The sequence below is a fragment of the Tuber melanosporum genome (genome assembly GCF_000151645.1).
Source record: "Tuber melanosporum whole genome shotgun sequence assembly, scaffold_53, strain Mel28".
Lineage (NCBI taxonomy): Eukaryota > Fungi > Ascomycota > Pezizomycetes > Pezizales > Tuberaceae > Tuber > Tuber melanosporum.
The window spans coordinates 290037-311447 of NW_003299099.1; the positions used below are offsets into that span (position 1 = coordinate 290037).

General features: G+C 48.1%; 5 protein-coding genes; 3 read left to right on the forward strand and 2 right to left on the reverse strand.

Moving 5' to 3' along the window:
* Positions 1-1054: 1054 nt before the first annotated feature.
* GSTUM_00009174001 (uncharacterized protein) lies at positions 1055-4517 on the forward strand. XM_002840533.2 has 5 exons: positions 1055-1263; positions 1341-1638; positions 1746-2453; positions 2509-2811; positions 2861-4517. Exons 1-5 carry the CDS (start codon positions 1160-1162, stop codon positions 3746-3748), a joined length of 2301 nt encoding a protein of 766 aa, XP_002840579.1. The 5' UTR covers positions 1055-1159; the 3' UTR covers positions 3749-4517.
* Positions 4518-9500: 4983 nt separating this feature from the next.
* Positions 9501-13688, forward strand: GSTUM_00009176001 (uncharacterized protein; the record flags this gene model as incomplete). XM_002840534.2 has 7 exons in its annotated part: positions 9501-9777; positions 9832-10783; positions 10889-11517; positions 11584-11623; positions 11657-12815; positions 12948-13141; positions 13192-13688. The coding sequence occupies 7 exons, from the start codon at positions 9501-9503 to the stop codon at positions 13658-13660; spliced, it is 3720 nt and encodes a 1239-aa protein (XP_002840580.1). The 3' UTR covers positions 13661-13688.
* Positions 13689-14149: 461 nt separating this feature from the next.
* On the reverse strand, positions 14150-16659 carry GSTUM_00009177001 (uncharacterized protein; the record flags this gene model as incomplete). XM_002840535.2 has 1 exon in its annotated part: positions 14150-16659. One exon carries the CDS (start codon positions 16657-16659, stop codon positions 14863-14865), a length of 1797 nt encoding a protein of 598 aa, XP_002840581.1. The 3' UTR covers positions 14150-14862.
* Positions 16660-16858: 199 nt separating this feature from the next.
* GSTUM_00009178001 (uncharacterized protein) lies at positions 16859-17788 on the reverse strand (the record flags this gene model as incomplete). XM_002840536.2 has 4 exons in its annotated part: positions 16859-16930; positions 16991-17196; positions 17304-17380; positions 17440-17788. The coding sequence occupies 3 exons, from the start codon at positions 17786-17788 to the stop codon at positions 17182-17184; spliced, it is 441 nt and encodes a 146-aa protein (XP_002840582.1). The 3' UTR covers positions 16859-16930; positions 16991-17181.
* Positions 17789-18666: 878 nt separating this feature from the next.
* On the forward strand, positions 18667-21016 carry GSTUM_00009180001 (uncharacterized protein; the record flags this gene model as incomplete). XM_002840537.2 has 5 exons in its annotated part: positions 18667-19359; positions 19411-19545; positions 19672-19874; positions 19934-20212; positions 20270-21016. 5 exons carry the CDS (start codon positions 18667-18669, stop codon positions 20637-20639), a joined length of 1680 nt encoding a protein of 559 aa, XP_002840583.1. The 3' UTR covers positions 20640-21016.
* Between the last annotated feature and the right edge of the window lie 395 nt (positions 21017-21411).

A 21411-nucleotide genomic window follows, 5' to 3' on the forward strand; every position in this document is an offset into this window, starting at 1 on the left:
CTTGTTGGGAACATCCGTGTCTTGTCGGGAGTCACCGGTTCCTTGTTGCTCCTGGTCTAACTGTACAAACCAAAATCTAACGAAAAGAGTACCGACACCTGTGCACTCATGCCCACGATGTTCCCCTAACATCTAGTGTAAATTTATCGCAAAGTCTCGGCAGTCTTCAGCCGGAGGATTTTTGGAGCTATTTACTAGGTAAAAAAACGCAGGTATGATATCCCCAACAGCGAATTCCATACCGTAGAGGGTTACGATATCAAAAAAAGAGGGGCTTGTGTCTTGTTGTCTAGGGCTAGAGTTGATGGGATAGTCTACGGTATCATACGAGTACCGGTGCCTCAGGGTGCTAGACCTATTTCTACGAGCATCATGATACAATCACCTCTCAAAAGTATTGTCCCACTTTCTAAAACCCCACTAGCGAGTGCCTAAACATGGATAATTAACCAACATTAGCCCATTTCTATATACAATAAAATATTGTAAAGACAAACAGACAATTTGTATAAATTTATTTTATCATCTTATCATTTAACAGAAATAGCAAAATTTTCATATTTGCAGGAGCTGTACCTGGATCTATCTACTCGTACACATACTGTAGTATGGCTGAAAGCAAATCCCTACTGAAGTTAGCCAAATTTGTATGGGGGCTTGGCATTCCATGGCCATTGCATGGGGATATGTGTTGGCCTTGTAGGATAAATAAATAAAAGTAAAGAAAATTTATAAAAAGCTTTTCCTTGTAAATATCTACTCTTGATAATTTTAATAATTTTCTTTATTATTTTTTCAGCTAATGAATATACTGACTTTTGCGGGAAAACGGGATGGGACAATACTTTGACATAAGAGTTTATCTAATCAAATCGTCCGGGTAACTGGCCCACCCTACCGGCGCTCGCTAGTGAGAAAGCCCACTAACTTACCTTCCGCCTGCTCCATCTACAATTAGACAGACCCTTGAGGCAACCGACTGTCCCGCTGTCAGCAGTTCTAACTGACACCTATTCTTTTTTCCGGCATATTTAAGACACCTTCTCCCCGGTCCCTCATACATTTCCTCTGTTCCTCGGCCTCCTCCTTCACCTAGAAGTGCTTTTTGAATCCAGACCTTTCAAGTACTCGAAGTTCCTAACCACCGAAAACCTCCACCATGTATGGCCACACTCGGGAATATCCTAGAGGGGTGGCAGCAGCTCAACCAAGGGCGTTTAGACTCACCAAGAGTCCTAATGAGCAGTTTATCGTTACGAATTTGTAAGAAAATCGACTTTCAAACAGCGCAAACCTTAGAGCATTCAAAGCTGATCTAAGGGCTTTCTACGGTTTAATAGTGTTGCCGTTTCTCCACGAGATTTTCCTCGCGAGCAATATGTCATCTGTGATGGCCGATATATCCTTACAGTTCAGCCCATCAACACCATAGAGCCTGGATATGCCGGATTCTCTTCTGCTCACAGAGACTGGGCCCAGTGGAGTTTGACCGACCGTATCAATATTGTCCCTTTCGACCCGTTCGCTCAAGGCAAAGCTCCTTACTTAGGGAGCTTGGACCTGGAAATTGGATTCGCTGCTAAGAAAATAAGTGATGAAAGTTATGACCAGGACGACCTCACCAAGCTTTTTATTAGGGTATAAACTCTTCATTCTTTGACTCATTCTCCCCCCGCCCCCTCCCCCACCCTCTCCTGGAGGTCGGGTTTTGTAATAGTTAGTGAAGCTTACCTATTCCCAACCAGAGTTTTCAAAACCAAATCTTTGCTCCGGGGCAACGAACGATAATGGATGTTAGGAACATCAAAGTTCTAATCGTCGTCAAAACTGTACAGATAGTCAGGCTTTCTGACAATCAATCTGCTTTGCCCCCTGATGCACCAACAACCTCCAATCCTTCAGACCACGGAATCTTGACTCCTCACACCTACATCACATTTTACAAAGATGCGAAATCCCCAATCAAGATCAAAGGCTCCAATAAGCGACCAGCAGCCAATGCTATCATACAACCCAACTTTAAATTCGAAGATATGGGCATTGGAGGTCTTGACACAGAATTCTCTCAAATCTTTCGTAGAGCTTTTGCATCTCGAATATTTCCACCTGGGCTCGTGGAAAAACTTGGAATCCAACACGTGAAGGGTATTTTACTCTTTGGGCCCCCTGGTACGGGTAAAACCTTGATCGCTAGACAGATCGGTAAGATGTTGAACGCGAGGGAACCTAAGATTGTTAACGGTCCCGAAATCTTAAATAAGTATGTTGGGCAATCAGAGGAAAACATCAGAAAGTTGTTTGCGGATGCGGAAAAGGAGTACAAGGAAAAGGCCGAAGATAGCGGTTTACATATCATCATATTTGACGAGCTGGATGCTATCTGCAAACAAAGAGGAAGTAAGAACGACGGAACTGGGGTTGGCGACTCTGTTGTGAATCAGCTACTCTCGAAGGTATATTTCATGCCACTTCACCCACCCATACTTGCTGACAAGAACGGTGCCCCAGCTCGATGGTGTTGATCAATTGAACAATGTCCTGATTATTGGTATGACAAATCGTATGGACATGATCGATGAAGCCCTTCTGCGTCCAGGCCGTCTCGAAGTACACATGGAAATTTCCCTCCCTGACGAGTTTGGCCGCCACCAAATATTGAAGATTCACACAAACAAGATGAGGGAAAACAATGTTATTGATTCTGATGTTGATATTCAGGAGCTCGCCGCAAAGACAAAGAACTTTTCAGGAGCCGAGATCGGTGGATTGGTTAAGAGCGCTAGTAGTTTTGCATTTAACCGTCATGTGAAGGTTCGAATTATGTCTGCCTTTGGGTGATTGGTCCCTAATCTACTTATAGGTTGGAACTGTTGCCGGAATATCGGAAGACATCGAGAACATGAAGGTTAATCGCCAAGACTTCCTTAATGCGCTCGACGAAGTTCGTCCAGCCTTTGGAGTTTCTGAAGAAGAACTTGAACAAGCAGTCCAGGGTGGTATTATCTGCTATTCACAAAATATCAACTCCATTCTTGCAGAAGGTCGCTTGTTTGTTGAACAGGTCAGAAAGTCGGAGAGGACGCCACTCGTGTCGGTCCTGATGCACGGGCCTCCTGGGTCTGGGAAGACAGCACTAGCCGCCTCAATAGCGAAAGCTAGCGAGTTCCCATTCATCAAACTTGTATCCCCAGAATCCATGGTTGGATTCAACGAAATGAGCAAAGTTAGCTACTTGAGCAAAGTCTTCATGGATGCCTACAAGTCCCCACTCAATATTGTCATTGTCGATAATGTTGAGCGAATTCTTGAATTTGTTCCTATTGGGCCGCGCTTTTCCAACCCTGTTCTCCAGACTCTACTTGTGTTGCTCCGCAAACAGCCACCGCAGGGCCGACGGCTTCTGATTATTGCAACAACCACTGAGAGATCTGTGCTGGCTCAGATGGACTTTCTCAACGCCTTTGATGCTGATATTGCAGTACCGAACGTCGCAAACCACAACGAGCTCGGCCATATTCTGCACGAGCTACAGGCATTCAACTCGGATGGCGAAAGGCAACAAGTCTTGCGTGATCTCCAGAGTACTACCCGAACCAAGCAGCTCAACGTTGGCATCAAGAAAATTTTAATGGGTGTCGAAACGGCGACCCAAGATGAGGATATGGCGGGAAGGTTTGTGAGCGTGATTAGTAGAGCTGTTGGAGAAAATGGGGCAGGTTTGCAGGGCGGCGAGTCCGGATTGTATTGATGGATATTAGATAAACCCGGGTATCACGCTGGTTGCGGGGGGGGGGCGAGCGGGAGCTGGGTAGGCGCGATATAAACTTCCCGGGTTCCGTAGAATATTGATAAAACAAGTTACCGGGGATTGAAAGAGATGTATTGGTGGCCAGTGTATTTGTTCCCTCCTCCGTGGGCCCACGTAACCAGTTCAGGAGGAACATGGCAGGACTAGTGCGGGGACCAGTCGGCTTTCGGGTCTTACGTTCCTCTAGCTACATGGATCTTTCTATGCCCATCTCGGCCTTAAGGTAGAAGAGAACTCGTGTGAATATCAGTAGAATCACTGGACTGGAGCCTGGTGGTGATCAACCGACGTCGCCGTGAATCGATGTGTGAAAGGTCAGAAGAAAATATAGGGGAGGGGGTGGTGGGGTTGACTTGCTCGAACCCTTGGGCGGTATAAACAGGTCCCTAATATACGTAAAACCTTTGATAGGTTTTTCATAATATTATCATACAACGGCATACATCTCTTTGACCCACCTTGTGGAAGGATATCATAGATGGTGATATCTAGCGGACACCGGGTCTAGCGTGTCGGGTGATCAACCATGTTTGTGATACAACAAGCTGGTATGATATCATAGCAAACACAGCGAGATCGGGGGGGTTCACCCCCGGTAGTCTAACCGCCTTACGAAGGCCCTTTTAGGGCCAGTTTGGTTGTGATGGTTCCGTTCCGTTTTGCGACCGTTTCCCATAATTATAAGAATTGTCATCCTTCGGTTTTGAAACGGTCCACCGCATGGGACAAGGGAACAGAACCATCACAGCCAAACAGACCCTTTTTTAAAAAAAATCAAAAAAAGACCTGTGACATTCGAGTTATGCGTGTGCAAGCAGCAGCTCTGCGAAGCTAGACCCCTCCGGACGTAAATTAGTACAACGAGGTGAAGGGGGGTTTTTATCCGTCTGCCGTGTCCCAAGGAGAGCACACTACTAATATCCAGGGATTGCCATGTCCGGTAGCATAGGCTGGATCTCGTGGTGGTATTTATTGTTGGATTTGGCTTACGTATGATACAGTAGTCCACCATTTCTTTGTCCGGTCGTTGGCGGTGGGGTGCGTCACTCGCTGCTGCGCTGGCGGATACATCCCGTACTCAAAACTGGCCTCTACGCATTTTGTTTTAGGGTTGGGTGGATATCGCCGGGGGGGGGGGGTGGTATGATAATCGTTTCCCGGGAAAAATTGTTGGTGAGCGAGTGATCATTGAGCACGGGATGTGTTGTATCGGGATATGATGATGGCTGGGCAGAATGCTGCAGCGGTGACTAGGATGGGCATAAGAGAGACCTTGCGCTTGTGCCCCGGAAGTCCTTCGTTCAGCCGTGGCGCTCATAGAAGAACGGTGTAGGATATCTTGTTGTCCGCTTGTTACGCGATGTAGGGTGACTATGATAGACGTGATATCATTCTGTCAAATCTACGGCCTGGATAGGGAGGGAGTGAACATGTGAAGCTGAGGGAGAAATATATCGTAATGGAAAGGGAAACATCATGTTATATATATATATATCAAGAACGGGTTGTGTTTCAAACTCTGCTCTACTCTCGTGTTCAGAGTAAAGTTGGGGGCAACACTATAGACTAACTCCACCCTATTCCCACGCAGTTCGCCGCAATTGTGCTGGAGTCTTCTGATGCCACGAGCAGATTTGGCAAAGTGCCCGTTCGCCTTCTTGCCCTCTCTCGTGAGCTCGTGCGGGGGGCGGGGGTATAGGATAGATCTCTGGGTCTCGGAAGAAACAATCGCAACTGGAGTACCAGTAAGGATTTAGAAACCAGGCCACTGGTTTCACATGTGCGGCCAAAAGTCCCTAAGCTAGACTGTGTAGCTTGAAACGTTGATAAAATATAACTGGCGTGCTACACAACTATGATATATTCAATCATCCCGTTCTACTAATTGCGCGAGACTTTCGGGTCGGGCGCCGCAAGTGTGCCCCGGTACGGTGCAGGAAAAAACTAGGTGGCAAGGCCAGACTCGGGAGCTCGAAAGCCGGTGTTTGCTCCCGTAGGGGTTAAATCACCACAGTACCTGTATGGAATTTTCCTCATTTAGGTCTTCTTCGTGCAAATTTTCGTTCCTTCCCGGCTCTCGTTGCCCTACCTTTCCCGACTTGTCGTGCTTTCGGCGGGTGGTGGGGGTCCGCTCCCGGCAAGGAAGCAAGCAAGCAAGCAAGCGGGAAAGAAAGAGAGAAAGAAAGCGTTCTCGGGAAATGTTGGGTTGTGGGTATGACGGTTACAATCTGATGGTCCAGGAATACGAGTAGACTACTCGCGCGGCCGAGTTGCTATCGGACACCTATATGGAGTAGTGATCGGCGGACCAATAACAACCATATGCCAGGCAACATACTTATTAATCATATATGGTACAAGAAAACCAGATAATTCAACCATTGAAATTGTTATTCCCATGGTGAAGTATCACCCTTTGAAGCTTCTCATGAAATTGTTGAAACAGTGAGAACGGAATGATGGTTTTGGAACTGGTTGAGTGACGAGAAGAATAATGAATTGCTTAATTGACTTCTCAGTAGAGAGCAAACTACCCAGACTATCTACTGTTGAGAGCGAGACACAAGTTGCGAGTAAATCAACAGTAGGAAGTAAACAGAAACAGAGAGAAGAAAAGAAAGGCAAGGAGGTATGTTCAATAGTACCAATATTGTAAGGGGGTTTTGAGATGGCGATCAAGACTAATGTAAGGAGAAAATCAATAGTGCGAGTGATACTACGGTAGTGCCAGAAGCATATTTCAACAGAAATGATTGACACTTTTAGTCAATCACAGCCTGAGGAAGTGCTTCCCAAGTCCTTGCAAGTGCCTCCTTCGCTTGCTCAACAGCCATCCTACTAGCTCCGACAAGCTGCCATGTAGAAACTTCATCCTTTTGGTAGTCCCAAATGGGTTCAATTTGATTCAAATCTGGTGACTTGGAGGGCCAATCTAATGTAAAAATACCTGATAACTGACGTTCATCATAATCAATTCACCGTGCCATTTGGTGACTAGGTGCATTGTCCTCAACTAACTATAGTTGTGGCACTCCACGTATTTCTCTGATGGACTTCATCCAGGGATAAAGCTTCGGTTGTAGAACTCATTCCCGATATGATACCCAATTAATTCCCCCCTTACTTGTAAATCCTAGCTCCACCTCTTTAAACACCTGCTCTGCCTTTCTTTTCTTCCTTTTATTCCTCCCAGTATGCCTCTCCTCTTGGTTCTGGACCTCAATGTTGTTGTTGAATTCGGAAAGTGTCCAGTGCTGCCAGGTCCTGGAAACTTAGGCCTGCTGTTGGTTAAACTGCTGTCTCTCCTGCCGTATTTGGTTTTCCTTATTAACAACTTCTCGAAACACAGCCTTCTCCTCAACTGTATCCTGTTCCCAAATATGATATAGGCCTTTAGCCCCTTGAATGATCGCACCCCAAAATATGATCCGAATAGGTTGTTTTTCCCCATCCCTATCATGAATTGTGTATTCATTACTATCAATACCCCGATATCATGACAGATTACGTTGGTGACAGGGTTTTCCAAACTCAACCCACATCTCATCCGTAAAAACGATAATATTAATAGCAATTTGTAGTGCCATATGTGTAAAGGCGAGGCATACTTCTATGTGGGCAACTGACAGGCTCGGCTTGTGCGCTGGCTTTTGTCGGAAAATGTCGTGTTGACTATGAAAAACTTGCTCAAGAGTTGAACATGCTGCTTTGATATCTAACTCTTGTGCAATCTCAGGAAATGTCTTTTGCCAGTGCTCCTCATCTTTTTGACTAAGGTCACGGAGAGCAATTGACTCCTCACAGCCCATAGGAAATCGCTCGGGATTGCCACTTTTCTGATCATCATCTAAACAGGCAAGAACATCTTCAAAGTCCTTCGAATCTGCTGCGCGGGTCTAATATTGAATATTTTAGAACAGGTACTTCAAGATATAAGTTTTTCAATATACATACTCAAGTAGCCAAATTGAAGTCAGAAAGCATTACCGCAAAGTTCGCTTAGCTACCTTCTGATTTCAATTTGGCCACTTGAGTAAGTCATCAGATTAATGATATGCTTTCCTTACCGTCAAGCAAAACACATCATCAATCTGATGACTTGAGGATATTGAACTTGTACTAGGTGCTCTTGCCTTTGCCCATTTGACGATACCCTCAACAGTGGACTTTTTCTGTTTCAGCTTTTCCGCTATTGTTCGATATGACATGTCCTTATGCCACTTTAGAGTCAAAATCGCTGCTCTCTGAAGCAAAGGAACTCGGGGAGTTGACACTTTTTCACTCAGCGGGGCGGACATTTGTTTAGAATTTTGAAAGGTATAGCAATAGTATGGGGAGTTGATTGATATTGGGTACAGAGGGGCAAATCAGGAGGTTGTGAAAACCTCTATGAGATCACTTGTTTTCTCCAGTATATCAAATTGCGCCACCCAGCTTGGCACTATCAAGAGGCCTGTTTATTGGTTCGCCGATCACTACCCCATATAGGTGTCCGATAGCAACTCGGCGGCGCGAGTACTTTTAGTTTCTTTCAATCATAGTGCTCTACGAGTAGACTAGCGTTAGACCCTTTGAGGGTGCTACGATAGAAACTGTTTATTCCTTCTGTGGCTAATTACTTGTAGAGATCTTTAGCCCGATGGCACCTAGCTCCTGGAAATGCGGCGATCTCTCAGGAAGGGCTTCTCCTGCATTCCTGGATATATCTGTTGGGTGTAATAGTTATGCGAAAAAGGTACAACTTTGAAAATGCAACGAATACAATTGAATTCATATTATAATTATAACAAAAAAAAAAAAACAGATATTTCAAAATATAGACTCTATTGGCCTACAGGAAACTCAATTTCCTTGAGAAATTTTTTTTAGGTCTACCAAAGGATACCCTACATGCCAGAGAAGTTTCATATGAATTCAATTATATTCAATGCATTTTCAAAGTTGTACCTTTTCCGCATAACTACACCCTGTTGATTCCGTTTTCGGTACAGTACAGTACCTTTCCTTCCTTTCCTCGCCGAGTTGCTGGGGGGCCTCGTTGTTGGCGACGTAGGGGTTAGGACGGGAGGAAGAGGAGATCGACAAGCACCATATCGTCAATAGACAGATAGTGATATATGAATATCATTCCCTCACCGTTTTAATCCACTCTAGTCCTGTGCCTTACGCTTAATGCTTTGATCAAAGAACGTCCGATTCTGGTGACCGTGGCTAGGGCTAGATGAAGTTGTACCCCACCCGTTTGCTCTACACCGTGTCTGAGTAGTGGCCAAAATGAATGGTCCTGATACTAGCTTAGATCTGTTGCTCCCAAGCCAAGGGAAGGTCATAAAAAATATCAGACAGATCTCTGTAGTGTATTGTGGCTGTGCCAAGAAGGATGCCAGGTTCTGAGTTGCTGTGAGCAGCTAGGTATCCTACTCGTACTCTACAGTTAATTATTGTATGGCATAACCGTGCCAAGATTAGTATGGATAAGTGGTACAAGTATCAAATCGGCCGTGTAAACCTCGGACCGATCACAAGCTGAGGCTCTTCCTCCACAAAAGCAAAAAAGTCTATCATCTTAGACTATTCTCTATCTTAAGCTCCTCCGGATCTGTAAACTTCATCAAATCTTCTTTCCCATCTTCTTATTCCCCCTTTTTAAAGCCCTCAGGCTTCAGCTCTACGGACCCCGAAAAACCTAACAATGGCTCCAGCGCTTCCAACAACCATTTCGGTACCAACCCGAGCACCAGCTAAACCACCTCCAGCTCAACCCCCTCGTCGCAAGAGAAAGAACCGAACTCCCGTCATTACTAGGTTGACGGTCGATGATCTCCGCGGTGAGGTAGCGTACGTGTCGGAGGATATTTGGCGCGATGTTTTCGGGTTTGTGAAGCAGGAGCCCAAGCCGAAGCCTGAGCAGGAAATTGTTAACGGGATTCCGGTAATGGGTGGACCTGCAATGGTGATTGTCGATGATGGTAAGCTCCACACCCACTTGTGAAGATAGAAATTGACCTTTTGGAACGCGACAGATGAGGACGACGAACCCATTCCCCCTACACTACATGCTGCCGTTACCCCTTTGATGTCTTCGCGAGAAACCGCCACGAAGAAATGGACTATCTTTCCGGTTACCTTCCTTCCAGGAAGCTCTCAGTTTCCCGGACTCCCGCCGGCGACTATGATGCTTCCACGTACCATCGCGCTTCCACCATCCCTCGCAGCTGCTGGCGAAAAGGGCTCGAAACCCTTTGGGGTCCTACTGATAGACGTGGTCCCGGTTGGCCTTGAAACAGTGTTTGTTAACGTTCGATTCCCAGTGGGAACTCCAGTAGAGGACGACCAGGATTTGGAAGATCGCGTCAAGGAAGCTCTTGGCTCTGCAAAACTAATTCGAACGGGCGATGATCTCCCACTGAGATATGCGCATGGACGAATTGAGAGAGGAAAGGCTAGAATCGAGCTCTGTGAGCCCGTGGAGCAGGGATTACTTTTACGGGAAACCAAGATTGTGGTAGTTAAGGAGAAATTATCAAATGCACGAAGGCGAGGCCCCGATAACGTCGACGGAATTATCTTGGACGGCGAATATGAAGATGGCGGCGGAGTTTCCTTATCTGGGGAAGATGGCGCCACGGGTAGCGACGAGGAAGAGGACGACCCGTTAGCATTCTCGGGCTTCCTATCTACACCTTTGACTCCTAGTGGTGTTTCGTTCCCTTCAACTTCTACCACCCCGCATTTACGGAACGGCTACCATTCCCCAAACACCCTTGCATCACCAGCTCCGACTAGCACAAGCAAGCAGTTCACAACCCAGCCCTTGACGAGGCCCATACCATCTGGCCTATTACATCCAAAACCAAAGGAACAGGGCGACGACGAAGCTAGGGCATTCGTCAGAGTTGGTGATTTAGCCAAGTTGGGTTGTTTCTCCGGGGACTGGGTTAGGATATCTCTGCCTGCCCCTCCCCTAACAGATACGTCTTCTCCAGCTCTTGCCAAAGCAGCGGAGGCCGTGGCTCGAGGGCGTGGATATGGAGCGACTATCAGCCTTCGGCCGGCGAATGGTGGTAGGTCAGGTTCTAGGGTTTCCAGAGATCTCTCTGCGATGAGAGGTGATGGGGGATCCGATTTGGAGGTTGGGCGTCCGGTCAAGATATATTCTCTTCCCGAAGGCTGGGAGACGTCCGGCCTGTCTGCCAAACGCCGGAGGGCAAGCGGGAGAGGTAAGGAGCCTGTCATTGATGAAGACCCCAAGAAGGATTTGAACCCAGTTGTTTACCTTTCCCCCATTCTCCTTGCAAATCTGCCGTCATCTTCTCCAACTATAACTGTGTCCGAGGTTATCCTTTCGCCATTCCCCGCAGCTCCTACTTCTCTATTAAGCCCAGTCCCCCTGTTTCCACCCGCCGCAAAAGAAGTTACTTTGTTACGAATAGCATCGCCAATCTCTACGGACAGAGCTCTTCAGCCTTCACTACTTTTACAACTAAAATCATATTTCGAATCTTGTAGAAGACTGGTTCGAAAGGGGGATGTGATTGCTGTGGGAATTGACGAAGCCCTTGCGCGAACTCTTTACGGCGGTGACGGCGGTGACGGTGTAATGGAGGAACTTTTGACTGGGGGAGTAGAAGAGAAGGGAAGTAGAAGAACTTGCGTCGCGTGGTTCAAAGTAGGCAGTATTGGCTCATCAGAGGAAGCTCCTGAGAAGAGTCCAGCTGGGAGGAGAATGCCAGATAAGAGAGATAAAGAGGATGAGAGCATCTGGGGTGGAGTAGTATTTGTTGATCCAGCGAGCACTCGCATGGTTCAAGCCGGGTCTGAGAGACGGAAGATACCACCTACTATCAGTTCTACTTGGGAGTACTACTTTGGACTGCATCCGCCGCCTCTACGATTGGCCGCCGTTCAAGGAGTTCCGCCAGCGTTGATCGTGCCAGCACGTTATGTCAGTCAGACTCAGCGACGCCTGAGAGAATTGGTTTCTGCGGCTACCTCTCAGAGAGCCGTTCAATTGGAGTTGCAATCGATCGCTATCCTATTGACAAGCACTCAAAGGTCCATTGGCAAACGGACACTAGCAATGAGAGCCGCGGCTGATGTCGGAGCCCACGTTTTCCACATAGACGCTTACGATATCACCTCCGACGGTGGTCCCGGGGACGTAAAGACAGAAGGCTTCTTGCGAGCTAGGGTTGATAGGGCACTCTCCTGCGGTAAAGAAAGCTGTGTTCTACTACTCTCCCACATCGAAGCCCTTACATCGGCACGAATGGGGGAAGTATTAAAAGACATTGTGGGCCAAATGCGTATCATCATCGTGACAACGGCAGAGGTTGACAAATTATCAGAGAATATCCGTAACGTCTTCACCCACGAGATGGAAGTCGGAGCTCCAGACGAAAATGAAAGAGTAGGGCTCCTGGAAGGAATAGTAGACGAACGAAGAGTCCGCCTGGGCAAAGAAGTCGACCTCGGAAATATCGCTGTTAAAACGGCCGCTTTGGTGGCCGGGGATCTAGTCGACGTTGTTGAGCGTGCAGTCGCAGCATCCCAGGACCGCATTTTAAAACTTGCGAAGAAATGCCGTGCTCGTCAAAAGGACCCCGATTCCCCTGAGGGCCCCGTATCGGTCAAGGACTTGGAAATAGCCGGTGGTGATGAAACTACTAGTGTTCTAAAATGCGATTTCGAAGTAGCTGTCGAAGCTGCACGCAGGAACTTCTCGGATTCGATCGGCGCGCCAAAGATCCCGAACGTGGGCTGGGACGATGTAGGAGGTCTCGCAAATGTAAAGAGCGCCGTCATGGAAACAATCCAACTCCCACTCGAGCGACCAGAACTCTTCGCAAAGGGGATGAAGAAGCGTTCCGGAATATTATTCTACGGACCTCCCGGAACTGGAAAAACGCTACTGGCAAAGGCGATTGCCACGGAATTCTCCCTCAATTTCTTTTCCATCAAGGGGCCTGAACTACTGAATATGTACATCGGTGAGTCGGAAGCGAACGTCCGAAGAGTTTTCCAGCGCGCCAGGGACGCACGACCTTGCGTTGTCTTCTTCGACGAATTAGACTCAGTCGCGCCGAAAAGAGGGAATCAGGGTGATTCCGGGGGTGTCATGGACAGGATTGTTTCCCAGCTGCTCGCAGAATTAGATGGCATGAGTGAAGGTGCGGAGGGTAGCGGCGGCGTATTCGTTATCGGAGCGACCAACCGACCGGATTTACTCGACGCAGCATTACTACGGCCCGGGAGGTTCGACAAGATGTTGTACTTGGGTGTTTCGGACACTCACGATAAACAATTGACTATCATGGAGGCCCTTACTAGAAAGTGCGTCGCCCCCTTTTCTCATCTCCCTCTCCTACTAACCAGCAGCATAGATTCACCCTCTCCCCAACCCTCTCTCTCCGCAGCATATCCGAAACTCTCCCCTTCACCTACACAGGAGCAGACCTGTACGCCCTCTGCTCCGACGCAATGCTCAAGGCAATCACACGCCAAGCCAACCTCGTCGACGAAAAAATCAAGCGCTTGTCGGCCACCTCGGAGGAACCCGTTTCAACAGCACACTTCTTCGACAACATCGCTACGCCTGAAGACGTTCTCGTCGTAGTTGGTGAGGAGGACTTTTTACAGGCGAAGGGCGAATTAGTCGGTAGTGTTAGCGCCAAGGAGTTGGAGCACTACCAGAGGGTTAGAGAGCAATTCGAGATGGCAGAGGAGAAGGGGAAAAAGGGGAGGGGGAACGCTATCGAACAGGCAGTGGTAGAGGGGGAGGAAGAGGTGCCGGTAGTAGACAAGAAAGGGAAAGGGAAAGCCGTAGTTGTGGATAGAGATGCAGGCGTGTAAGTCGAAGATATAGGACTACTGCTGAAAAGTCGCCTGGAGATTGTGCCTGAAGAGCAGGAGTGGGAAGATGGAGCTGAAGGAGATGAGCAGGAGCTTTATGGCAGCGGGGCGTGAATCCCACCACGGCCGAAAAAGTGACTTAAGCCCGAGTAGCTGTCGATGATCTCGGCGGAGTCCCGTGATGTCCGCCCATTGGTTTTTATGGCGGTATTGTACTAGGAGACTCACCAGCGAAGAATGTCTGAGTGATAGTGTGTGAATCGGCGGTGGAGAAACGTTATTGATCCCGGGCTAGTTCGACTTGGGCACTGTACTTTATTGTAAGATTATCCTAGAGAAACATTCGATTTACGATACCAGTGCCAATTTCCCATTTATTTGGATGATAGCTATTGTACTTTTCGAGTGGTGAGACGTTTTATAAACCATGACCCCCCTGCACCCAACACCTAATATCACACCAGTGTCTACGGCAGAATATTGAGCAAAAAATTAAAAACTAATATATCCCATCCCACCCCTTGTCACTCAAAGTCCTCAATGTCCTCCACCTCTCCCTCATCTCCCTCCCACACAAGTTTCGTTCCACCGCTCTCCCTCTTCCCTCCAACCCCCCTTCCTCCTCCTGCGCCAGGCCCCAGGCCATCACCAGCACTCATAAGGGGTTCTCCGAACTTGACCCCCAGACGATGAGGTCTTGGGTATATAAGTACGAGAGGACTGGCAATTGGAGATGTGACGTTCTCCGGCAGTGGATGCGGCAGCTTTCTATGCTGCTGCTGCTGGCGGCGGTGGATCTCGTGTTGCCTTCTGCGCGCCCAGAATGGTCTCGCTCTTTGCAGACTATCCTCACTTTGTTCGTTAGGTGGTATGAGGAACCTTCGCGCGGGTATTTTGGGTTTTTCGTGCTCTTTGGAGGGGGTTGGGCCCGGAGGTTTTGACGTTTCCGGTTCGGGGGGGTTGGGGAGGGGGGCAGAATTTTTCCCTCGGTTCTCGTATCCTCCATGTTCCGTGGCGCGAACCGGTGAGGATTTGAATAGGTCTGAGGGTGTGGCCAGAATCTTGTCGAGCCATTCGTTGTGTGTGAATAATTCTATGGATATTTTTCTTGGTTTAGCTGTTATGTTCTCGTGGACTGTGCGGAAACTTGCCCTGATCGTCTACGGTGCTGCCAAGAGAATCCCGGGAATTATCCCACCCTGTTAGGTTGTGTTTAGCTCGGCCGTGTTCTGTTTGATCTGGGCTATCTTGCGCGGTAATCCGGTTCTGTCGTGCGGGGGGGTAAGATCGTCAGTTGTCACTCCAATTACCTCGGCGGAGGTCTCTTCATGGGCAATGGTGGAAGCCACATGGATAGTGCCTAAGATCCCCCCTGTGTCTTCATATGTGGTGGCAGTGCCTTCCTCATCCCATTCGTAGTCGGTACTTTCTAGAGTATCTTTCACGTTATCTTCACCAGGGTCTAAGGACATTAGATCAGTGCTATCTTGATTGTCACCGGGCGAATGATCATCTTGATCCATCTCCATCTCAAGTTCCTCTACCTCGGACTCCGTTATTTCCTCTGTTCCGCCGCCACCCAGGTCTCCCACCCCTAGAGATTCATCACGCCTGCCCTCCTCATCCTCCTCGCCGGTCTCAGTATCTGGTACCACTCCGATTTGGGTTCGGGCTCCGTCGGCACTGCCCACAAAAGGTTCAAGATTTATTGAGTTCCCACTAGAAACAATATCGCTAGCTATATCCTCAAATGACTGTTCCCCTTGGTGTTGGTAAGGCCGATGTTCTGCAGGTGATGTACTCCACGAAATTTGTGATGACCCAAACGTAATATTTGACAAATGGGTGTGCCCTGGGACCTCTTCCTTGCGAATTTTCTTATCAATTGGGCCCTCAATGCTCGCGATCCTGGGGAACCCATACCCCATCACCCCTTCAGCCTTTGGACAGAGGCACTCCCTCCCGTGAGCATTAGGGCTATCTCGTAATACTATAGTCGAATAAACCGAACTACTACTAGGAAGAGGGGAAGAGACTTGCTCAATCTCCTTGATCAGGAGATCATCCTCGCCGACCTCCCCCAGTGGCTTTGGGACCGGGATGCCCCTCCGACGCGAATACCGTGCTAGAGGTGATGACGAATAACCGCTTTGTCGAGCCTCTCGACGTTTCCGCTCAATAACATCAGACACTGACGGAGTAATGTGATGAAATTGGAACATTGGCTCGTGCTTATCAATATCTAATAACATTGTATCCGCCGATGAGCCTCTAATTACGGTAGAGTCGATCCCCGTAGACCAGCTTGTGGCTTCCGCGGATCTTGTGGGATCAGTTGTAGAGGTCGATGTTGAACCCCCGATGCGTATATAAATATCTTCGTTTTCTGGATATTCCGGTAGTTCTGGAGTACCCTCATGCGAAACCACCCTTCGCCTATCCTTGCGCGTGATAGATACTGTTCCTTGATTGCTGTCGCTGTTTTGTAAAGTGCTGCTATCATCGTCATAATAATCATCTCCCTCTTCTTCTTCAGAACTAGTAGAACCAGACGAGCTAGTCTGTGTAGCCTCCCTATGAACGTTTGTCTTGAGCTTCCTCATTTCTTCTCTGTTTTTCAAAAACAATGGCTTCGATAAGGCCGTGCACACCCAGTCTTCCCTCTCCAGAAGCATCCTTCTTCTTTCCTTCCTAATATCCTCCTCCATCCCCTTTCCGCCCCTCTTCCCGGTAGGATCATTGTCGATATACAAAAGCTGGGAGGCACCCTTTTGAGCAGTCTCTCCATGGTCAATCCTTGCCTTCTTGACTATGATATCAAACTCTGGTATCGTCCGCCTCTTTCGCTTGAACGCGTGGGGAAGATTTCCTTGCGAAGAAGGGATGACGAAAGTTTGGGCCGCGGCGCGGACCTTGGCGAAGTAGCGTTTTTGGAGACGTGATGTTGTAGAGGCTTTGATGGCACGATTCCGGGTGCCCCCTGTCCAGTTCATGGCCATCGCGGACTCAGGGGATAAATAAAATAGGGCTAGATATTTAGTCATCAACAAGGCACATCCTAAGCTCGATCAATGCCTCCAAACGCTGGTGTTTGCCGGGAGATCTATGGTTACGTAAGCACAGGTAGTCAAACGGTTGCAGCATGTTTTTAGACGGGTATCAGTCGAGCGATCACCGCAAAGTGGCAAGCCAAAGGAATACGTTATGATAGGGCATATTGATTTCCGAGTGACAACCTATGATTTGAGCAAGCTATCCCTTGCAACGTTACTGTACAGTATATATCAACACAGATGTGCCCAGCCCACGGATCGGGAGAACCATATTAACCCTTTAGGGTGCTCAAGAAATTCTTCTCTCGAATACCCGCCCTTTGTGCCTTCCTCAAGGCTGTCCGAGTTTCTAACCGCGCTGCTTGAGCTTCCAGCGGCGTAACATGAACATCCTTCCCAATCTCCACTGCTGCTGGCTTTAACCCTCTTGTGCCTGGAATGGCAGGAAGTTTATGAAGGAGGCCTCCGCTAGTAGATACAACCCTAGTGAATGGTTCAGCGACCGATCGAACAATAGAGCTTGGGGCTGTCGGGTCTGGGACTGTCGCGAAAGGGAGATCGATAGATTGTTGGTGAGGAGGTATGCGGACGTCTTTGTTTCTAGCCTCCATACGGGCAACCTTCGCAGCCTGTTTCTTTGCAAGATCACGTTGTTTTTTTGATTTAGCTAAGGCAAATCAGTAACTGTTAAACAAGATAAAAGCCGTGAACAGTAGAGATTCTCACAGTATGCATCACCCGCCGCAGCTGAATCGCCCACAGCGCCAGTCTTATTCTCGAGCATGGACCATAGCCATTCCGGATATTCCGAGTCCTCCATCGCAATAGGATCGGATCTATTTTTCAGAAAGTTGATGTTTTTGAGGACTGTTCCGCCGGGTGTCCCACTCTTTACCCGAGGCTTACCGTCGGCCGTAACAGAGGATCTATAGGGAGCTGGTTCTAATGATACTGGTTTGGCGGGTGGGCGAGGCGCATCACCAGCTCGTGGCAGTTGGCCAGTGGCAAACGACCGAGAGGTGAGAGATATGAGTGGTAGACGGGAGGATGATAACACACATTGAGCGCAGAACATTTTGAATGCTATTGACGTGGAGGGGCCAATATATCTTGCTTTCCACGGGATCCGATGTTGAAGTGAAAATTAGCGGGGACGAGGCCAGTAAATTCGGCGGGTAGCGAATGTTTCAGTCCAGCACAAAGCCCACAAAGTTCATAGCACTTAGTCTAGTTCTGAGCACCAATTCTGTTGTTGGGACAGAAGGGGTGGTTGGGTGACTTTTCTTTCATGCAAATCTTGGCATCCCCCGCTTGTTGTGGGACCCTGAAAGGAGTACCCTATCCTACCTACTCGCTGCAACTCTCCCTCATCTCCTCTTTCTTTCTCTCTCCTTCCTCTTCGCCGCACATACGTCCCCATCTCTCAAGACAGAAGTTGTGTTGACGCTCTGCAAATCTGAGGCATTCAATTCAGTTGGCATTTGGCTGTTCCATTACCGAGGGCTTTGATCTTATCTATATCATACTGTCGGTATTTCCGGCAATTTGATTTGTGGGTACTGAGGGCTTCTGAGGGTTACTTTTTGTTTGACCTTGCAAAGAAAAGGTCTTTATCGTCACTTTTTGTGCAATCTGAGGGCTTTATATACTCTGAGGGCTACTGAGGGCATATCTAAGATACCAGAGAACTAGAGACGGTTTGCGTCTAATCTGTTTCCTCTCTGGGTATTTTTCTTCCTTTTTTTTTTTTTCTCTTTTTTTTTTCCTGCAGAGGAAAAAAAAAAGGCGGAAAATTTTTCCCTACCCCCTCCCGCAACCACCCCCTACTCTCCTCTCCCCAATCTCCCCCTCACCCCCTTTCCTCCAGAGGCTTCAAAAGTTAACTTCCTAGCATCTCCAGCTCCTATCCTTTCTATTTTACATCAATTTTTTCACGCAACGTTCGCATTTACAATGGCCAAGGAAAAACCCTTCGCGAAGCCTACTGCCAATGGCAAGGCGGGTAAGAAAGATGTTTTGGGGTCGGTCAAGTCGGGGGCTATCACCAAAAAATCTACTAAATCCACCAATTCGAAGAAGTTGGGCCAAAAAACTGTCTCAACCGTTTCAGGTCACAAGGCGACTGGGCTGAACAGGTCCACTCAATCTACCAAGAATATCGAACCTAAGAGGAAGGCCAAGGCTCCCACTCCACTGTCCTCTGAGTCTGAAGATAGTTCTGAGTCTGAATCTGAGTCTGGCTCTGGATCTGATAGTGACGAGTCCGGGTCCGAATCTGAGGTCGAGACCAAGAAGCCCATTAAAAAGGCCGAGGTTAAGAAGGTTGGGGTAAAGAAGGTAGAAGTCAAGAGGCCCGAGGCCGGAAAGATTGTGGCTAAGAGGCCTGAACGAAAGGAGGCTGTCGCAAAAGACTCTTCTGATTCCGAGTCCAATGCATCTTGTAGCGATGGTGATGGTGGTGATAGTGATAGCGATTCTGACGGAGAAGCGCCAAAGGCTAAAACTGCGTCGGAGACCACATCTATTTCCAGTTCCGGTAGCGATTCCGATTCTTCCTCTGACTCTAGCTCTGATGAAGAGGAAGCACCAGTTGCCAAGAAGGCAGCTCCTGTCAAGGCTGTCAATGGCACCAAGAAGACTGTGGGAGTACGAATTTTCATGATATTAATATGATAGCATGCAACTAACGTAAGATAGGTGGCTGAATCTTCGTGCGAATCCGATAGCGACTCTGACTCGTCCTCCGATTCCGATGCCCGAGTCAAGTCTACCGGGAAGGCCGTTTCTGATTCAGAATCATCCGACTCCTCCGATTCCGAGTCAGATGCTAAGGTCAAGTCTGCCAAGAAGGCTAGCGCTGATTCAGATTCATCATCCGACTCATCTGATTCCGAATCCGATTCGGATTCTTCGGATTCTTCGGATTCGGGTTCGGGTCGGGCGGGGTCCGGCTCCAAGAAGCGCAAAGCTGCCACCGAGGCCGAGCCCACTCCAAAGAAGGTCAAAACTGTATCCTCCGCTCAGGAGGGAGCCAAAAATCTTTTTGTTGGATCACTGTCATGGAACGTTGATGAAGGTTGGTTGAGAAATGAATTCGAGCAATTCGGTGAGATCGCCGCTGTGCGCGTCGTCACTGATCGTGAGAGCGGTCGTTCCAAAGGGTGCGTTTTGAATTATTTATTCATTTATCTATTGTTCAACCCCATTCTAACCCCCACAGGTTTGGGTATGTCGAATATACTACCAATGAAGCAGCTAAGAAGGCGCTGGAAGAGATGAAGGGCAAAGATATAGATGGCCGCACTATTAACGTTGACTTCTCTGCTCCTCGCCCGGAGAATCCTCGCCAAGACCGCTCTAGGTTGTATGGCGACCAAAAGAGCCCCGAGTCTGAAACCGTGTTTGTTGCCAACTTGAGCTTCGAGGCAGATGAGCAAATCGTTCAAACTGAGTTTGAGGGATTTGGAAACATTGTTGGATTGAGAATTCCAACTGATCCGTGAGTTTGGTCGTTTATATGGGTTTTGCAAATACTGATGTTGGTTTTTTTTTTTAGCGAATCCGGTCAACCTAAGGGCTTTTGTTATATCCAGTATGACAGGGTTGATTCTGCTCGTAAAGCTGTTGAAGAAATGAATGGTGCTCTCGTTGCTGGCAGAGCCATTCGTACTGATTTCTCTACCCCCCGCGATCCGAGCGCCGGCGGTGGCCGTGGCGGTGGCCGTGGTGGCCGTGGCGGGTTTAGTGGCCGTGGCGGTCGTGGTGGCGGGTTTACTGACCGCGGTGGCCGTGGTGGCAGCCGTGGTCGTGGTGGTCGCGGTGACGGCCGTGGCCGCGGCGGGCCCGGTGGTGGGAGAGGAAGATTCCAATCCCAAAACCGTGGTGGCTTTGGAGACTTCCAAGGAAAGAAGCAGAAATTTGAATAAGCCCCAAAGCCTATCACACCGCACGCCCGGATTTCATGGTAGCTCAAAATAGTCTATGGGCTCAATAATATCTTGTGGGTGACTAGCGGCTTGTGGATTTCGTTTCATTTTTTGGGGATTATTTCCGGGGGGCTTTTTATTTGTCATGTGGGGCCATTGGCTCTTTGCCTTGTCCAGTGTTACCTGCTACGCCAGGCTCAAAAGTTTTGCATTTTATTTTCTTATCCTGGAGCCTCTTACGATGGCTGCACGTCTACTTGTGCTCAAATTACCTATTATAGACAGAATAGGATTGCTATAATGTTCTATCATGTCAGTATTGTATATAGGGTTTTCGGAATCAATCAAAACTATGACCACATTGGGGATTAGATAAATAAGATGAGGCCCGACTGGGATTTTAGTGTTGACTATGGATATCAAGCTATGATATAAATTACGAGTAATAAATACTCTTTGAGTTATTGCCAAAAAAAAATCCATGCATGCGAGAGTGATTGCCTAGGTAGGACACCCGCTATTATAATAGAGAGGATTAAGCCAGATGATGTCACTCTACTGGGGTAGCTGGTGCAGAACGAGCCATCATAGTACACCAGTGCATCACAGTACTCGAGTACGAGCACTTGAGCAAAGTACCGCTTCATAGTGCGATTGACTAAATTACACCAAGCAGAGGCTACTGGTATCCCTCTCTAGGAGGAATGCGACTCTTCCTCCTCCTCATGTTATACTCTCTCCTGTGATGATGGCTTTTTTGCTCAAACATCGT

Bases quoted from the DNA above. Each gene is read 5' to 3' on its own strand.
- GSTUM_00009174001 (XM_002840533.2), top strand. From the start codon at position 1,160: ATGTATGGCCACACTCGGGAATATCCTAGAGGGGTGGCAGCAGCTCAA. The intron at 1,264-1,340 runs GTAAGAAAATCG...ACGGTTTAATAG, and splicing joins CAGTTTATCGTTACGAATTT to TGTTGCCGTTTCTCCACGAG. The intron at 2,812-2,860 runs GTTCGAATTATG...ATCTACTTATAG, and splicing joins CATTTAACCGTCATGTGAAG to GTTGGAACTGTTGCCGGAAT.